The sequence below is a fragment of the Canis lupus genome, chromosome 21, assembly GCF_011100685.1.
Source record: "Canis lupus familiaris isolate Mischka breed German Shepherd chromosome 21, alternate assembly UU_Cfam_GSD_1.0, whole genome shotgun sequence".
Lineage (NCBI taxonomy): Eukaryota > Metazoa > Chordata > Mammalia > Carnivora > Canidae > Canis > Canis lupus.
In genome coordinates, this window is record NC_049242.1 from 33,537,052 (window position 1) to 33,556,700 (window position 19,649).

General features: G+C 39.3%; 1 protein-coding gene across 2 annotated transcripts in view; it reads left to right on the forward strand.

The window, feature by feature from the left end:
* SWAP70 (switching B cell complex subunit SWAP70) overlaps window positions 1-19,649 on the forward strand; it is a 75,366-nt gene that overhangs the window by 24,242 nt on the left and 31,475 nt on the right. The window contains exons 1-3 of one of the 2 annotated variants that reach the window (XM_038569024.1): window positions 43-183; window positions 5,777-5,890; window positions 14,295-14,468. In XM_038569024.1, the coding sequence (XP_038424952.1) occupies window positions 5,837-5,890; window positions 14,295-14,468 (228 nt within the window). In that variant the 5' untranslated portion in view covers window positions 43-183; window positions 5,777-5,836. Of the gene's footprint in view, window positions 1-42; window positions 184-5,776; window positions 5,891-14,294; window positions 14,469-19,649 lie in introns of those variants that run through there. The other variant, XM_038569023.1, reaches the window with a different exon arrangement.

The window sequence follows — 19,649 nt, forward strand, 5'->3', positions numbered from 1 at the left end:
TAGTGTAGTGGATGCCTTTAAACTACTTTCTTTTCCCCTTAGGTCCTGTCCCATAATCTGTGCACGGTGCTGAAGGTTCCACATGACCCTGTTGCCCTTGAAGAGCACTTCAGGGATGATGATGAGGGGCCTGTCTCCAATCAGGGCTACATGCCGTACTTAAACAAGTTCATTTTGGAAAAGGTATGCTTCTAATGTCTTCCTGCTTACAGCGTTGTTTGATTTGCACATTTCAAGTGGGCCCCAGAGCCCCTTGCTAGTGAGTTCACTAAGGAGTTCAAGTATGAGACATCAGGAGATAAATCAGAAAGGAGAGAATGGGAGACAGACATTTCCTGTTTCTTCCTCTTCTCCACTGTCTTCTAAAACTTGGTGTGATATTTTATAAGTTGGGTCATTTTGTTTGAAATTAAGAGCTGTATTTTGTATTAGTTTGTAATGTCTTCTTAGAGTGCTTTTCTTTTTTCCTTTTAAAATTTTGGTTCCACATGTACTGGCAATGATTGTTGAAGCATGAGTATGTTAGGGTAAAAGGTGATGTTAGTTATCTTTACTAAATAGCTATTGTACAGCAAAGTTTTCATCATAGACTTTTCAGGGTACCACTCAGATGCTTCCTATGGGGTATGAGAAAAGATGCTGCAAAAACCTATTTTGTGTTTAGTAGCCAAATATAATCTATTGGCATTGCTGCTGTGTTCAGTTTCTTTTTTTTTTTTTTTTTCAGTTTCTCTTATAGTTTGGATAATTAAAAATTGACACAAGAAGGTATTGAATTTCATGTATTTCTTTTTTTTTAGAAGAAACTAAACTCATGGCACTTTCAAATAATTTTTAAAAATTGGTCATTAAAAATTATAAAAGGTAGCATATGCTTATTATTAAATTGGCAATTAATACAAAAATATATGAAATAAAAAGTGAATGTCACTTTACTCTTTCTAATCTCACCATCCAGGAGTAACCACTGTTAACAGCTTGGTGAATTCTTTGCAGATCTTTTTAAATATATTACATGCAAATATACTCCTACATAATGCATAGTGTTTGTTTCTGTATGGCTAAGATCTTGCTATACATAAAGTTCTTCAAATTGTTTTTTTTTTTTAACTGAATGATATGTTAGTATCATTTTTCCATATTGTGTATTCTTTATTTATTTAGTTATTTGTGTACACTTAGTTTAGATGTGAAAGTGATCACATATTCACATGAATGGCTAGAAAATTCCTGCTTTTGCCTGTTTATAACACTAAGCATAAAATTTTTGTATATATTTAAAAAATGCCTTTCAAAAAGTGATAATGATAATACTTCAAAGTTAAAAATAAAATACATTGGGGCACCTGGCTAAGTTCGAGGAGCATGTGACTCTTGATCTTGGGGTCATGGTCATGGGTTTGAGCCCCATGTTGGGTATAGAAATGACTTAAATAAATAAATAAACTTTTTTGCATAAAGATTTTATTTTGGGCAGCCCGGGTGGCTCAGCGGTTTAGCACCGCCTTCAGCCCAGGGCATGATCCTGGAGACCCAGGATCTAGTCCCATGTCAGGTTCCCTGCATGGAACCTGCTTCTCTCTCTTCTCTCTCTGCCCGCCCCCCCTCTCTCTGTGTCTCTAATGAATAAAATCTTTAAAATTTTTTTTTATTTTTAAGTACTGCCTACACCTGACGTGGGGCTTCAGCTCACAACCTCGAGATTAAGAGTTGCATGTTCTACTGACTGAGCTAGCCAGATGCTCCAATAAATAAGTAAACTTAAAAAAAACCCACAACTATTTACATATTTTTTTCTAAGGCTTCTTTGGATTTTTATTGTCGTATATGTATACATTTTTTAAAAAGATTTATTTATTTATTTATTCATGATAGACATAAGAGAGAGCGAGGCAGAGACACAGGCAGAGGGAGAAGCAGGCTCCATGCCAGGAGCCCGATATGGGACTCGATCCAGGACTCCAGGATTGCGCCCTGGGCCAAAGGCAGGCACCAAACTGCTGAGCTACCCAGGGATCCCCTATGTATACATTTTTTATAGTTTAGTGTCTTCTTATAAAGAAGACTTCACTGCACTTGGTAAGTGCAGTAATTAAAATTTATGATAGTAAGTTATGTTAGTAGTTTGGAAAATGTCAAAATGTTGGTGAGGATTCTTTTAAATAAAAATCACATTTCTCAGAAATTTTATAGCAAAGGTTGTCAAGATTACAGTGAGTTTATTTATGTAGTATTCTTTGTATCTACATCTTTTATTCCATATCAGCCTCGCAGTACTTTCTGCTCTTTATTTGTGTTTGTGTGTATATATGTTATGTTTTTTAAGTATCACCTGCAGAGATGATAACATTGCTTTGATCATAATTAGGAATAAAAAGAGAAATCATATCATAATGAAATGTAAAATTCAGTAAGACTCACAGAAGCCACATACTGTATGATTCCATTGATATGAAGTGCCCAAAATAGGCAAACACATCGAGATACAAAGTAGATTCTTGACAGAGGTTGAGGGGAGGTGGGAATGGTGAGTAACTACCAATGGGCTTGCGGTTTCTTTTTGGGATGATGAAAATGTTCTAGAGTTAGTGATGGTGGTTGCAAAATTTTGTGAATGTTTTAAAAACTATTGAATTGTATACTTTAAAGTGCAAATTTTATGGCCTGTGGATTATAGCTCAATAAAAAATGTTTTAATCATATTATATAGAAGCTAATTTGTGAGATCTCAAAGCTTCATAATATAATGCCGTATTATTTTCCGGAGCTTTTCCTGGGTGCTGTTCTGTTCATTGATGAGGTAGCTCATTTGTGCTCTGTAGTTGTATTACTAGTAAATGTCTTAAATTCTACAAATATTTGATGATGTGCTGTATGACTGTGTTTAATCTTAAAAATTAAAGACAATGAGGGGTGTCTGGGTGGCTCAGTCGGTTAAGTGTCCCAACTCTTGATTTTGGTTCAGGTCATGATCTCAGGGTTGTGAGACTGAGCCCTGTATTGGGGTCTGCACAGGGCATGGAGCCTACTTAGGATTCTCTCTCCTCCTCTTCTTTTGCCCCCTACCTCCCCCCTCCCCAATTAAAGACCATAAGCAGAATTTTGTCTGTTATTAAAATATAGAACATACTGGGAAATTTTCAGAAATCTGAAAATTGCCTTTTCAGAGCTAGAATTTGTGAGGGGTGGGTCAGTGAATAGAGAAACATGGTTTCATATCTCAAAGTGCTATACTCTAATACTGAATTTTGTTCTCTTTGATGTAACTTTAAATATCTTGAATTTTAAGTTTTAAAATGTTTTTTGTTTTAGTATTTAGGTATTTTAAAGTTTTGTAATTGGGGGAGAAAATATAGCAGTATTTAAAAAGTTCAAAAATAGCCACTAAACTTGGAGAAAAATTTTATTCATAATATGAGTGAGGATGTGATGAAACAGAAAGTTCTTGTTTATTATTGCTTAGCCACCTGGAGTGGAATTTTGCCAGTCCTTCAGTCCAAATAAAGTAGCCAAGGTTTCCATGGTGTAGGTTTAAATTGAGCAAAAATTAGTCCTTGTTTTGAAACTTGGTTGAAAAAATGCCAGTAGTGACTGGAGAATGTTAACATAGTTTAGAGATTGTCGTCAGTTACACAAAAGAAATACAAAATAATGATTAAACATTTGCAAGATGTGATATACATATCTGTGTGTCATATACATCCCGCCCCCCCCACACGCACACAGACACACACACACACAATCTCATTTGATCCTCATGTTAATCCTGCAGTGCATAACTGGAATTCTTATTCCCATTTAACTCAGGAGGAAACAGCATAAGGTTGCCTAACTAATAAGGGTTAGATAGATTTTAAACCTAAGCCATTTAATATCTAGATCAGTGTTCTTTTAACTACTGTTGAGGGATTAATTACTTCCTTCTAGAATCATTGTTCCAGTTATTGGCTATAAAGGGGAAAGGGTGGAGTGACTATTCTGACAAATCTCAAACTGTCAGCCTCAGTTTTCTTAGGTTTTTCTCTCGAAAGTTTTAAGATGATTCTTTTCTCTTAATTAGTATCTGGTGTTCTTTAGTGTTCATTCTTATTACTTTTCCTCTGGGTGGCTTTAGAGGTTTTCTGTCTTTGCCTAGGAGAATTATTCTAAAGGAGTTGAAACTAAGAGATAAATCATGTTAAAATTTACTTTCTACAAAGTAATTTTCCTGTATTTGCTTCTTCAGAGATAATCATATTCCTATCTTTCTTTATCTTGATAGAGTTTCAGTTTTCCTGAAACATCAAATGATTAATATGCTTGTGTTCTCGTATCAGATATTTTGTCTTTCCCAGGTATTTTTTAGTTTTTTGCTTGTTTGTTAAATGCTTTAGTAAAGAATGGAATTCTGTAAACATTTAGGAAGAATGTTTTTTTGGTGAGCTTTCCCCTCCATGTCTTTGCAGAGAGATTATACCTGGATTATCTGGCAGTGAATACTTGAAAAAAGCAGTATATTGTTACATTTTTACTACAGAGCCCTAATAGATTACATCAAAAGCTAGTTCTGCTTCAGCATATTTATGTGGCAATCTAATTCTTTCATGAGATTTAATAGCCTATTAGGCCTTTGGGTCTGAATCATTGTCAGTTCTTTTTCCTGATTCCACATGTTAAGGGTTGGTGTGAGGTAGTATGACTAAAGCCAGTAATCCATTGGCAACATGCCAAGTCCTCATTGAGGAATCTGCTGTTTTTCTAGTATAAATAATCCTTTTCTTTTTGGCTTTTGGCTTTTTTGGAAACATATATACATATAGAAGAAAAACAAAAAGAAACGTTTTAGTTCAATATAATGTCCTTTCTCTAGAGGTTAGTTGCCTCTGCATTGTTTTCCTAGGCTGACGTACCAAATGCTTGCTGTTCACGTCGGTTGTAGTTCTTCCAATAAAATGAGATTTCAAATTTCTGTTATTCCAATCCGTATACCACCAGCAATCAAAATGTCTTCAAATGGGTGCCTAACAACTGTCATTTAGTAGGAAGTCCTACTGCTCTTATTATGTTAAGTATAATATATACTGTATATAGTATGTATATTATATATAGTATAATATATAGTATATAGTATGTGACATATATATAGCATATATTTATTGCTATATGTAGTATATAATATATAGTATATATAATAGTATATATAGTATATATATATAGTAATATTTTGGCACAATGGCTGAGTTGGACTCTCTATTTTCATCATATTTGTGAAGTTCTACAGCACTAAAAACTTTTTAAAAAATTTGTTTATTCATGAAAGATACACAGAGAGAGGCAGAGACATAGGCAGAGGGATAAGCAGGCTCCCCGCGAGGAGCCTAATGTGGGACTTGATCCCAGGACCCCAGGATCATGCCCTGAGCCAAAGGCAGACGCTCAATCACTGAACCATCCAAGCATCCCAACACTTTTTTAAATTTTATTTTTTTGAGAGAGAAAGATCATGCGCATGTGAGTGGAGGTTGCGGGGAGAGGGGTAGAGAGAGAGGGCGGGAGAGGATCTTAAGCAGTCTCCACACCAGTGAGAAGCTCCATATGAAGCTCAGTGTGAGGCTCGATCTCATGACTCTGAGATCATGACCTGAGCGGAAATCAAGAATTGGACATCTGACTGAGCCACCCAGGCACCCCTATATAGTCACTTTTTTGTGCAACCATCACCAGTCAATTTTAGAATATTTTCCTCCAAAAAAACTGTATCCATGAATGCTCACTGTCTCCTTCCCCATATTCCTAGGACTAGGAGACACTAATCTACTTTCAGTCTCTATGGATTTGCCTGTTCTGGACTGGTAATATGAGAGGCCTTTTGTGTCTGCCTTCTTTCATTGAGCATGTCTCCAAAATTCAGGTACATTGTAGCGTGTAATGGTACCTCATTCCTTTTGATGGCAGGATATTTATTTTATTATGGCTATACTACATTTTGTTTGCAAATTTATCAGATTATGAACATTGGCGTTGTTTTCATCTTTTGGTTATTTTAAATTTTCTCTGAGCATTCATGTGCAGGTTTTTGTGTGGATATACATTTCCAATTCTCTTTAAAACGGTTAATGATGGTACTTAACCTACAGGTATACTGCCTGAATGAAATTGTTGGGTCATATGGCAACTCTACGTTTATTTTCTTTTTTGGAAAAGATTTATTTATTTTAGAAAGAAAAAGAGAGAGTACGTGTGGGTTGGGGAGGAGCAGAAGAAGAGGTAGCAGACACCCTGCATATGGAGCTCAGTTTCACGACCCTGAGATCATGACCTGACCTGAAATTAAGAGTCAAATGCTTAACTGACTGAGCCACCCAAGCTCCCCTAGGTTTATTTTATTTATTTTAATTTTTATTTTATTATTTTTTTAAAGTAAGCTCAGTGCCCAGTGTGGGGTTTGAACTCATGACCTTGAGATCAAGAGTCCCATGCTCTACTGACTGAGCCAGTCAGGTGTCCCAGCAACTCTGTGGTTTAACCTTTTGGGGAACTGCCAGACTGTTTTCCAAAGCAGCCGCACATTTTACTTTCCTACCAGCAATGTGTGAGGGTTCCAGTTTCTTCATATCCTCACAATACCTGTTATTTTCTATCATTTGGTTATAAAGCCACATTTTATGAAGTGTGGTGTCTTATTGTGTTTTGATTTGCATCTCCCCCTGATGATTAATGTGAAGTATTGTAATAAGCATGGTTTCTTTAATTGTAAAGGTAATACAGGCTATTGTTGGAAATTAAGAATAAAGAGGAACTTATTTAGAAAATATATATCACCCATAACCTTACCATCTAAAGGAAGTCACTGTTTATATTTTGATCTGTTTGTTATTATTATTATTTTTTAAAATATTTTATTTATTTATGATAGACATAGGCAGAGACACAGGCAGATGGAGAGGCAGGCTCCATGCTGGGAGTCTGACTCGACTCGATCCTGGGACTCCAGGACCACGCCCCGGGCCAAAGGCAGGCGCTAAACCGCTGAGCCACCTAGGGATCCTCCTCTTGTATGAATTTAAGTGAAAAAGAAATACATGTTGAAAATGAGAACAGCTCTATGCATTTCTTTCTAGGATATTATCGTCCATTTGGATACCTTGAAGCCCCTGGCAGCCATTATTAGTTTTCCAAAAGTGTGAGCCTATTGATTAATTATATGGGATATAAACTGGTATTCTGGAGCACAGTTTGTAATCTTAGATGAGATGGAGTATGGAATCACAGATTTCTAGATCTTTTGTAGTTAGACCTTGAGATCTTCTCAATGTATAGATTTATTTTAATCTATAAAGGCTTCTGTTACCCTCTCCAGCCTCCTTTTCTTCCTCTCCCCTTCTTGTTCACTTTAGTGCACTTATGTTGGTCTTCTCTCTGTTCCTCATATTACCAAGACCCTTCCTGCCACAGAGCCTTCAGACATGTTGCTTCCTCTGCTGTACAGCTTGCTCCACCCATAACATGCATCTAATTCCTGTTCATTTTGTAGGTCTCAGCTTGATTGTCACTTCCTCAGGGAGGGTTCTCCAGGTAGCACCTCCCTATCCTTCCTAGAGCTAACCTGCTGTGCTATAAAGTGTTCTTACAGTATCCTGTGTTTTCCCTTTGTAGTATTACCATAGCTTTCATCACGTAGATGATTATGTCATTGCTGTATTGTTTGATACCTGATACCCCTCCTGGAGTGTAACTTCTGTGATGGCAAGGACTAGTTCACCATTGTTCAACTCTATTGATTGATTTCATTTGTGCAGGAGTTTTAAGGTTTGATGTAGTGTCAGTTGTCCATTTTTGCTTTTGTTGCCTGTGCTATAAGTGACATATCCAAGAAATCCTTGACCTTTCCAGTGTCATGAAGCTTTTCCACTATGTTTTCTTGTTGGAGTTTTATAGTTTCAGGTCTTACTTTTAGATTTGTATTCTTTCCATTTTGCATTAGTTTTTGTATGTGGTATAAGGGCCCATTTTATTCTGCATATGAATATTCAGTTTTCCTAGCACCAATTTTTGAAGACTATCTTTTCCTCATTGTATAGTCTTGGAACCTTTATTAAAGATCATTTGATCAGGGCACCTGGCTGGTTCAGTTGGTTAAGCATATGCCTTGGGCTCAGGTCATGATCCCAGGGTCCTGGGATCAAGTCCTCTGTTGGGCTCCCTGCTGTGGGGAGCCTGCTTCTCCCCCTGCCTCCGCCTCCCTTTCCCCCCCCCCCTCTCTCTCTGTGTGTGTCTCTCGTGAATAAGTAAATAAAATCTTTTAAAAGAAAAGATCATTTGACCACATACATAAGGGTTTATTTCTAGGCTCTATTTTACTGGTCTATGTGTCTCTCTTTACTCTAGTACTATACTGTTTTGATTACTGTAGCTTTGTGATATGTTTTGAAATTAGGAAGTATAAGGCCTCCAGTTTTGTTCTTCTTAAGATTATTTTGGCTATTCATGGTCCTTTGAGATTCTTTTTTTTTTTAAGATTTTATTTATTTATTCATGAGAGACACAGGCAGAGGGAGAAGCAGGTTCCATGCAGGGAGCCCTACGTGGGACTCGATCCTGGGTCTCCAGGATCACGCCCTGGGCTGAAGGCAGCACTAAACTGCTGAGCCACCTGGGCTGCCCTCCTTTGAGATTCTATATGAATTTCAGGATGATGTTTTCTGTTTCTGGGGGAAAAAAAAAAAGAGCATTGGGATTTTGATAATTTTTTTTTTTAATTTTTATTTATTTATGATAGTCACAGAGAGAGAAAGAGAGGCAGAGACACACAGGCAGAGAGAGAAGCAGGCTCCATGCATCGGGAGCCTGACGTGGGAATCGATCCCGGGTCTCCAGGATCGCGCCCTGTGCCAAAGGCAGGCGCCAAACCGCTGCGCCACCCAGGGATCCCAGCATTGGGATTTTGATAGGGATTACATTGAATCTGTAAAAATTGCTTTGGGTAGTGTGGAAATTTTAGCAATAGTAAGTCTTCTTCTTTTTTTTTTTTTTTTTTTTTTTTTTTAAGATTTTACTTATTATTCATGAGAGACACAGAGAGAAAGAGAGAAGCAGAGACACAGGCAGAGGAAGAAGCAGGCTCCATGCAGGGAGCCTGATGCGGGACTCGATCCCGGGACTCCAGGATCAGGTCCTGGGCTGAAGGCAGGTGCTAAACCGCTGAGCCATCTAGGGATCCCCCAATAGTAAGTCTTCTAATCCATGAACATGGAAGGTCTTTCCGTTTATTTATATAATTCTTTCGGTAACATTTTGTAGTTTTGTTATTTTTTTTAAAGATTTTATTTATTCATGAAAGATGCAGGGAGAGAGGCAGAGACATAGGCAGAGGGAGAAGCAGGTTCGCTGCGGGACTCCGGGATCATGCCCTGAGCCAAAGGCAGACACTCAACCAGTGAGCCACCCAGATGCCTCCACAACTGATTTTTTTTTTTTTTTAAGATTTTTAATTTATTCATGAGACACACACACACACACAGAGGCAGAGACACAGGCAGTGAGAGGAGCAGGCTCCCTGCAGGGAGCCTGACGTGGGACTTGATCCTGGGTCTCCAGGATCACACCCTGGGCCGACGGCAGGCGCTAAACCGCTGAGCCACCCAGGGATACCCCACAACTGATTTTTTTTTTTTTAAGATTTTATTTATTTATTCATGATAGAGAGAGAGAGAATGAGAATGGGGCAGAGGGAGAAGCAGGCTCCATGCTGGGAGCCTGACGTGGGACTCGATCCTGGGACTCCAGGGATCACGCCTTGGGCCAAAGGCAGGCAGGCACTGAACCACTGAACCACCCAAGGATCCTCCTCCACAACTGATTTTTAAGTGTTGATTTGTATCCTGCAACTTTGCCAGATTTATTAGTTCTAACAGGTTTTCTTTGTGGAGTCTTTAGTGTTTTCTACATATAAGAAAGTTTGTTATCATCAAACAGGTAATTTTACTTCTTTCTAATTTAGATGCCTTTCCTTTCTCTCCCCTTCCTTCCTTCCTTCCTTCCTTCCTTCCTTCCTTCCTTCCTTCCTTCCTTCCTTCCTCCCTCCCTCCCTCCCTCCCTCCCTCCCTCCCTCCCTCCCTTCCTTCCTTCCTTCCCTAATTACTCTGGCTAGGACTTTCAGTGTTGTGTTGAATCAGAGTGGTGAGAGTGGGCATCCTTGTCTTGTTACTGATCCTAGAGGGAAAACTCAGTTTTCCACTATTGTGTATAGTGTTAGCTGGGGGCTTTCCACACATGATCTCATTTGTACTTTTTAAAAACATGTAAATGGGGATCCCTGGGTGGCGCAGCGGTTTAGCGCCTGCCTTTGGCCCGGGGCGCGATCCTGGAGACCCGGGATCGAATCCCACGTCGGGCTCCCGGTGCATGGAGCCTGCTTCTCCCTCTGCCTGTGTCTCTGCCCCTCTCTCTCTCTCTGTGTGACTATCATAAATAAATAAAAATTAAAACAAAAACAAAAACAAAAACATGTAAATGCCATCATTTAGTATATTTTTATCCCTGAGCATGATTAAACTAGAGAATAGTGTGTTAAATTTTAGAGAAATAATGAGCCAAATAGACAATTCATTAAAATTAAGTTATACAGTGCACTTGGATCAAAAAGCCACTATTTATTTCCTGGGAAAATTTATGGAGAATTTGCTCGGTTTCTAATGCACTGCAGTCTGATTTTTACCCAAACTTCTTGGCTTTCTTGAAGATAACTAGGAACCACCAAATTGCAAAACCAGTGATCTTAAAAAAAAAAAAAAAAAACCAGTGATCTTTTCTTAACTCATTTATTTTTTTATTTTCATTTATTTGTGATAATCACACACACACACACACACACACACACAGAGAGAGAGAGGCAGAGACACAGGCAGAGGGAGAAGCAGGCTCCATGCACCGGGAGCCCGATGTGGGATTCGATCCCGGGTCTTTAGGATCGCACTCTGGGCCAAAGGCAGGCGCTAAACCGCTGCGCCACCCAGGGATCCCTCTTAACTCATTTTTTTTTTTTTAAAATTTTATTTATTTATTCATGATAGTCACACAAAGAGAGAGAGAGGCAGAGACACAGGCAGAGGGAGAAGCAGGCTCCATGCAGGGAGCCCGACATGGGATTCGATCCCGGGTCTCCAGGATCACGCCCTGGGCCAAAGGCAGGCGCCAAACCGCTGCGCCACCCAGGGATCCTTAACTCATTTTTAATGTAGCATTTGGCACTACTGATCAAACTTTGTTTCCTCACTCAATTTTCTTATCTTTGTGGTTCTCCTACCACTTTGACTGTTCTTTTGGTCATCATAATTTCTCTTCTTCCTCTTTTGTAAATGTCTGTATCCCCTGAGATTCTGTTTTTTGATCTCATCTCTTTTCTCAATTTATATTTTCTGTCAGTGATCTCATTGACCATCATGGCTTCAGTCATCATCACCATACAGTTGACTCACAAATCTGCCTCTCCTCTTAGATTACGGTCCCAATTCTTTGTTTGTCTTTGGACACCTCCACCTAAATATCTTACCAACCTTGAGTTTGAAGATGCTCCTAATTGAAGACTTTATCTTTCCTTCTCCCTTGTTTTTGTCTCCGTCCTATGACTATTCCCTAAACTTGATTGGTGTGATGTTTTGCCATTCCTTTGCTCATGTCATTTCCTTTCCTGTCTTTTGTAATAATCTTCTTTGCACTCTTCAATATACTTCAAGGTCTGTCTTGAATACCATCTTTCTGCAAAATACTCATCTGGGCAGCAGATGATCTGCTCTCATTCTCTGCTCTAAAACCCTTCAATTAGGGGTTTCTTATAGTCTGTTTCTTAAAATTACAAAAGCTATTTGTAATTTGATCTGTGTTTGCTTTTCTAGCCATCAGTCTAGCCACTCTGCCTCAGGAACCCTATAATTCATCATATAACCTATATAGTATCACTTCTTGTTCCTCAGGGTAAGGCTATATGCTTCTGTGTACATGTCATTTCCCCAAAGTGTTTTTTAGGGGGCAGGTGGATAGAGTTGATGGCCTGTGAAACTAGTGAAGATGTCCATCACGTAGATATCCTCCATCTACTGAGTTCTGTAAGCAGTTTAGCATAGTGGAAAGAGACAGCATTTGAACTTTGATTTAAACTCTAGTTTTGGTATTTACCAGCCACATGAACTTGGTATTCAGTTTTTCTGAACTTCTGTTTCCTGATATTTACAAGCCATGTGAAGTTTAAGTTTTCAATTTTTCTGAACTTCTATTTCCTGATCTGTAAAATAGGGGCAATATTTGGCCTTACAAGGCTAATATGAAGTTTAAGTAAGAAACTGCATATAAAATGCCAAGCATATGCTAAAAGTCCTCATAAATGATGTTAAAGAAAAAAAGAGAAAAGAAAAAAGAAACTGCAGCAGCACTCACTGTTTTCCCTTCGTGGGATCAATTGTGTATGATTGGAGTGTGGGAAGGTATGCCAGACTGAAACAGGGTACTGAAGGCAGAGCACAGAGGTTATCTACATACTCATGGGGAACTGGTGTGCCAACCACAAATTCTAGTTAGAGATCAAGAGATATTTCTCCCTGCTGCCAGGACACACAACACTTGATATCTTCAAAAAGGAAGGCTTTGTTCATGTTGTCCTGCCACCCACTCTGCCTTCTCCACTACATTTTCCTTATTTTCCCAGAATATGGCTTTTATAATGCAGGTTATAAAGGGTGCCTGGGTGGCCTAGTTGGTTAAGCATCTGATTCTTGATTTCAGTTCTGGTCATGATTAGGTCCTGGCATCAAGATAGTACAACTTCTTTATCCATTCGTCTATCGATGGACACTTAGGTTGTTTTCATGTCTTAGCTATTATAAATAATACTGCTAGGAACATGAGGGTGCAGATATTTTCTTGAGTTAGTGTTTTTGTTACCTTTGGTATATTCCCAAAAGTGGAATTGCTGGGTCATATGGCAGTTTTTATTTTAGTTTTTTGAGGATCCTCCATATTGTTTTCCATAGGGACTATAGACTGTTTGACTTTTAATGATCCTTTAGGATTCTACTCTGTCATATCCCTTTTTCTGCAAATCTTCCTCCAGTTTTTTTTTTTTTAAGATTTTTTATTTTATTTATTCATGAAGACACAGAGAGAGAGAGAGAGAGAGAGAGGGGCAGAGACACAGGCAGAGGGAGAAGCAGGCTCCATGCAGAGAGCCCGACATGGGACTGGATCCCAGGTCTCCAGGATCACGCCCTGGGCTGAAGGCAGCGCTAAACTGCTGAGGCACCCGGGGTGCCCCCTCCAGTTCTTAAGATTATATTAACTCCTCAGTATTCCCACAGAACCCTCTGCTTATCTCTATTATAATGCTTATCACACTATATTGTAATTGTCTTGGCATTCCTTGAAGACATAGGCTAGTATTATATTAAGAATCTTTGTATTATCCCTGGCAGATAATAATTACTATCTAAATTTTATCTGTTGAGTGAAAAACTGTTGAATTATACATGGTATTATATTAGAACTTGTCTACTGAATATCTTTTTTCCCTAATAAACCGAGTATTTATTCTATGAGCAGAGACCAACTTCTTCATTGTTATATCCTTAATTTGTAGCATAGTACTTGGCTCATAGTAGAGGCTGAGGGAATGTTGAATGTATGATTGAATGACCGTATGGTAGGGCTGTCTTTTTAGAATTTCAGTTAAGGTTTTTTTCCAAAAGAAATACCATCTTTGACTATATAAGTAAAGATGAAATATCTGCATGTGGTTCATACTCAGTAATTGACATTCTCCACTCATCTGTACCAGGATCGGTAGGGTTATTTAGAAGAGAATGTGTGCACGTGAAAAAATAACTACCCAGTATTTTATGTGCCAAGTGAGTGATTGGGACAGATAGATACTGCTTTAGTGTCAGGCTAACTATAACATTCTTGGGGACACCTGGGTGGCTCAGTGGTTGAGTGCCTTCTGCTCAGGGTGTGATCCTGGAATCCTAGGATTGAGTCTCACATTGAGCTTCCTGCGTGGAGCCTGCTTCTCCCTCTGCCTGTGTCTCTGCCTCTCTCTCTCTCTCTCATGAAAAAATAAATAAAATCTTAAAAAAAACACAACATTCTTAATTGGGCTTTCAAAGTGTGGTATACAACCAAATACTTAGAAAATGATTATTAGTTAATTGGATTGGTTATGATGGAAAGCTGTATCTGTTTTACTTGGCTTATAACCTGCTTATTTTGGAATATTTCCTTGTTTATCGGAATTTTTTCACTGAAATTTTAACTCATTATTTTTTTAGGTCCAAGACAACTTTGACAAGATTGAATTCAATAGGATGTGTTGGACCCTCTGTGTCAAAAAAAATCTCACCAAGAGTCCCCTGCTCATTACAGAAGACGATGCATTTAAAGTATGGGTTATTTTCAACTTTTTGTCTGAGGACAAGTATCCATTAATTATTGTGCCAGAAGAGGTAAGGTGTGGCTCTGGGAAGTTCTTACATGGCCATCATAGCATTAATAGATCCAGCTTTAGAGTATTATGTTAATTCAGTATAGATATAGAGGGAGATCTGGGACTAGTGTTTTTGGATCAGAGGCAAAATAGCCTGAATCCAGAAGTCCAAAACTCAGTATATTGGGGTCATATACTATCCCTGGAGATTTGCAGACAGGGTGGGACTTTTCCTCTCTAAAGTACTGTAATTATAGATGAATCTGTCCTCATATCCAGAGTCTTTATTCCATACAAGTCACAACATAATTTCTGTCTACTTACATAGTAGGAAAACCAGTGTGGCGTTTTAGGAAAACAGGGCAAAATTGGCTGAATGATGCTGTATGGGAAACATAGGATCCACAGTGTTCTCAAGGCTGTTTCATGTGAGGAAATACTATCCTTGTTTCAAAGTCCAGGATCAGGGATCCCTGGGTGGCGCAGCGGTTTGGCGCCTGCCTTTGGCCCAGGGCGCGATCCTGGAGACCCGGGATCGAGTCCCACGTCGGGCTCCCGGTGCATGGAGCCTGCTTCTCCCTCTGCCTGTGTCTCTGCCTCTCTCTCTCTGTCTCTCTGTGACTATCACAAATAAATAAAAATTAAAAAAAAAAAAAAAAAAAAAAAAAAAAAACAAAGTCCAGGATCATGACTTTTTATTCTATTTTCCAAAGTAAATGAAAACAGGACATTTTCTTATTCTGTTCTGACTTATTTTCCTTGAGCTTCCACAGGAAAAAGGAGACAAGAGTAAGGTTTCTTTCTTTTCTTTTCTTTTTTCTTTTCTTTTTTCTTTTCTTTTCTTTTCTTTTCTTTTCTTTTCTTTTTTTTCTTTTTTTTTTTTTAAAGATTTTATTTATTTATTCATGAGAGACACAGAGAAAAAGAGAGAGAGGCGCCGAGGCAGAGGGAGAAGCAGACTCCATGCAGGGAGCCCAATGCGGGACTCGATCCTGGGACTCCAGGATCATGCCCTGGGCCGAAGCCAGGATCTAAACCACTGAGCCACCCAGGGATCCCAAGAGTAAGGTTTCTATGCTTACTGCCTTAAAAAATTATATATATATAAAATTAATCATGCTTATTATAATAGTAAATATAAAAAAGACTAATTCTCAGAATTACAATTAGGTATAGAGTTCCCCTTAAAGTCTGTTCTTAAGAAAAAAAAAGTCTGTTCTTAACTTTTAACAAATTATTTCACCTCTTGAGTTTTAATTTACTCATCTATAAAATAGGGCTTATAATAGTGCTTAAGGGTTAGGAGGTTCTGCATTTAAAGGACCTAGCTCGGGGATCCCTGGGTGGCTCAGCAGTTTAGCACTGCCTTCAGCCCAGGGTGTGATTCTGGAGTCCCGGGATCGAGTCCCACATTGGGCTCCCTGCATGGAGCCTGCTTCTCCCTCTGCCTGTGTCTCTGCCTCTCTCTCTCTCTCTGTGTCTCTCATGAATAAATAAATAAAATCTTAAAAAACAAAAAAAAAGACATAGCTCAGTACCTGGTATGTAATATATACTCAGTAAATGTGTTAACTCCTGTGACTACTGTTACTGCATTTTTGCACACTGGTCTGCTTATTTCCTTAGGGCAGATTTCCTTTTTTTTTTTTTTTTTTTATGATAGGCACACAGTGAGAGAGAGAGAGAGGCAGAGACACAGGCAGAGACACAGGCAGAGGGAGAAGCAGGCTCCATGCACCGGGAGCCCGACGTGGGATTCGATCCCGGGTCTCCAGGATCGCGCCCTGGGCCAAAGGCAGGCACCAAACCGCTGCGCCACCCAGGGATCCCTTAGGGCAGATTTCCAACAGTGGAATTCTGAGTCCTAAAAAACACATTTTCAAAGCATTGGAGGACAAGACAGACTTGCCTGTCACAAAGTCTGTACCAGTTTATACACCTACCAGTAATGATTGAAGAGAGCCCATTATTACCTATCCTGCCAATACAGAGTCTAATCTGTGATTTCTGTGATCCATACTTATGTTAGGAAAATCTGTTTGTGCACACTGCAATATTTTATTTAAAGTCAGCAAGCATTTATTGACTGCCAACAATAAGCAAGGCGCCAAGAGAAATGCAGAGCGAAAAAGATTATTTCCTGCCTTCAAGGAATTTGAAGTCTGCTCAAGTAAAGAAATTTAAGTGTGATTCAAAGCAAAATAGATTACCTGTTATTAGAGAGGTGCAAAGGCCATGCAAATACAGAGAAGGGAGAGATTTATTCCAGCTTGGGGGAAGTAAGGAAGGAAGGTTTTGTAAGAGGCAATATAATGGGTAAAAGAGTCTTTAACTTTTTCCAGGGCCAGACAATAAATATTGTATTTAATACAATATTGTATTTAAATATTTAAATAAATATTTAAGAATTTATTTAAGGTTTTGTGGCCCTTATGGGCCATACTGTCTCTATTGTAGCTACTTAAATCTGCTGTTATAGTATGAAATCATTAGACAGTATGTTGCTGTGCTTCAATAACATGGATTTTGAAATGTTAATTTTATATTCATGGTCATGAAATATTCTTTTTTTTAAAATATTTTATTTATTTATTCATGAGAGACACAGAGAGAGAGAGGCAGAGACACAGGCAGAGGGAGAAGCAGGCTCCATGCAGGGAGCCTGACTTGGGACTCGATCCCAGGTCTCCAGATCAGGCCCTGGACTGAAAGCGGCACTAAACCGCTGAGCCACCCAGGCTGCCCTGAAATATTCTTTTTTTTTTTTTTTTTTTTTTTGAAATATTCTTTATTTCCCCTCCCTACCACTTAAAAATACAGAAACTGATCTTAGGTCATGGATAGATAGATAGATAGACAGACAGACAGACAGACAGACAGACAGACATGCCATGAGCCAGATTTGGCTGATAGACTAGAATTGACTTGTGACAGTCATTTACTGTTTCCTGGTTAAGAGCAGGAGTCTGCAGTCATATTTCCTGGATTTGAATACTAGCTGTGTGACTTTGGATGATATATGTCATTTGTTTTTGCTGCAGTTTCTTTAACTATAAAATAGGGCTAATGCTAGTACCTGCCTCCTGCTGTTCTTGTGAAGATCAGACAAGGAGAATGCCTGGCCCCTGGAAAGTGCTCATTACATGTTAGCTTTTATGTTTATGGGGAAAGTAGCACTTGTTCTGGGCCTTAAAAAGATAGGAAGAATTTTGACTAATGGAGAATTCTGGATGGAAGAAACAGTGGGAAAGGTTCTATGGATCAGGAAAGCAAAGGGCATGTTCTAAGGTGAGTGAGGTATTCCGCTTGTCTAAATAATTAGTCAGGATGCTTACTTAGATACAGCTGGATGATGGTGTGCCTTGGTGGCTCAGTCAGTTAAGCATCTGCCTTTGGCTTGGGGTCCTGGATTGAAACCCATGTCAGGCTTCTTGCTCAGCGGGGAGTCTGCTTCTCCCTCTCCCTCTTCCTGCTACTCCCCCTGCTTGTGCTTTCTCCCTCCCTCTCTCTCTCTGTCAAATAAAATAAAATCTTAAAAGAAACAGCTGGATGGGCTAATTTAAGCCAAAAAGGATATGGGGGAGCTCACAGAATTGCCATGATGACTGAGAAACCAGGTTTGAAAGCTATCAGTCTGGAACTATCACAAGGAAAATGCTGCTGCCACCAGAGAGTAGGGATTATACTTGTGCTGTGGAACACCTCTGGCCCTGCACGCTGGGTACAGCCCAGGACTCCAGTATTCCTGCAGCTGTTCTTGCTACTAGAGAGGATTCTTTGTGCCTGCTTTCCAATTCACAGTGAAAGGATAACACATCTAATTGGTATGGCCTATGTCAGGTGCCATGAGGTAGCTGCAAAGGAGGCCTGTAAAGGATCTATTTGCATTTTTAGCTTCTTTATTGGGAGGTAGGGAATTGCCTAGATATGAGAAGGGGATTAGATGGTAGGCAGTCAAAAAAGAATAACACATGCCCTTTCTAAATGGAACATGATGGCTGTGAAGAAGAGTAGTAGTAGATGAGGCTAGAGTTTTGACTATCTTGTAGGCAGTAGGGAGCTATGAACTACTGATGATTTTTAAGCAAGAGACTGACAAGTATAAATAGATAAAATATGGAGAGATGGGAGATGGAAAGTTGAGAGAAGGTAAGTGGCATTTGAGGACTGAAGTATAGTAATGTCAGTGAGAATGGAAAACAAGATCAGATGTGGGCAGCTTGGGTGGCTCAGCGGTATAGTGCCGTCTTCAGCCCAAGGCGTGATCCTGGAGACCCAGGATCGAGTCCCACATTGGGCTCCCTGCATGGAGCCTGCTTCTCCCTCTGCCTGTGTCTCTGCCTCTTTCTCTTTCTCTCTCTCTCTCTCTCTCTCTGTGTATGTCTCTCATGAATAAATAAAATCTTAAAAAAAAAATTAAAAAAAAGAAAGGGTGGTCAGATGTGACCAATCCAGAGGTGACAGGACTAAGTTCATAGTGCCTGGCTGGGTAGGACTATGGACACTTTTCAGGCTTGGGCAATCAGGAGGTAATATAGTGGAGTTGTCTAAAGCATGATTAAAATCATGCTACTTGGTTTAAATTCTGACTCTTTTTTAAACTATGTGACCTTGAAGAGATTGCTTAATCTCTTTGGGTTCCCCTATTTGTAAAAGTGGGGATAACTGCTTCATTCATTGGACTCTTGTGAGGACTTAGTTGATGATGTGAAGCATTTAAATGTAACATCTGGCCCTATGTTAAGTGCTCACTAAATGTGTCTGTGTGTGTGTGTGTGTGTGTGTGTGTGTATGAATGAATGACTAGATGATGAATAAGTTGGGGATATGGTGTCTGATGATGGATTGGGTATATTGCTATTTGAGGTGGAACATACTTGTGGAGCAGTCCTGTTTTCAACTGGAAGTGCATAGCTAGAGCTAGTGAGAGGCCAAGACTGGAGACAGAGATGAGGAAGCCATGGAAGTAGATTAGATCAGAGAGGAAGAAACTGTTGTGGGAGAAGTGAGGGCTGAGGATGGAACCTTGGGACTGTTTCTGTAGCAGGAAGAGGAAGTAGATTTGGTACAGGAAGCTGAATTGAATAGTCTATAAGGTAGGAGGAGAACTGAGGAGTGTTGAGTCATGGGGAAAGAAAAAGTTCTAAGAAATGGGAAAGTAGTTACTTGGATTAGATGTTACAGGGTGATGAGGGAGATG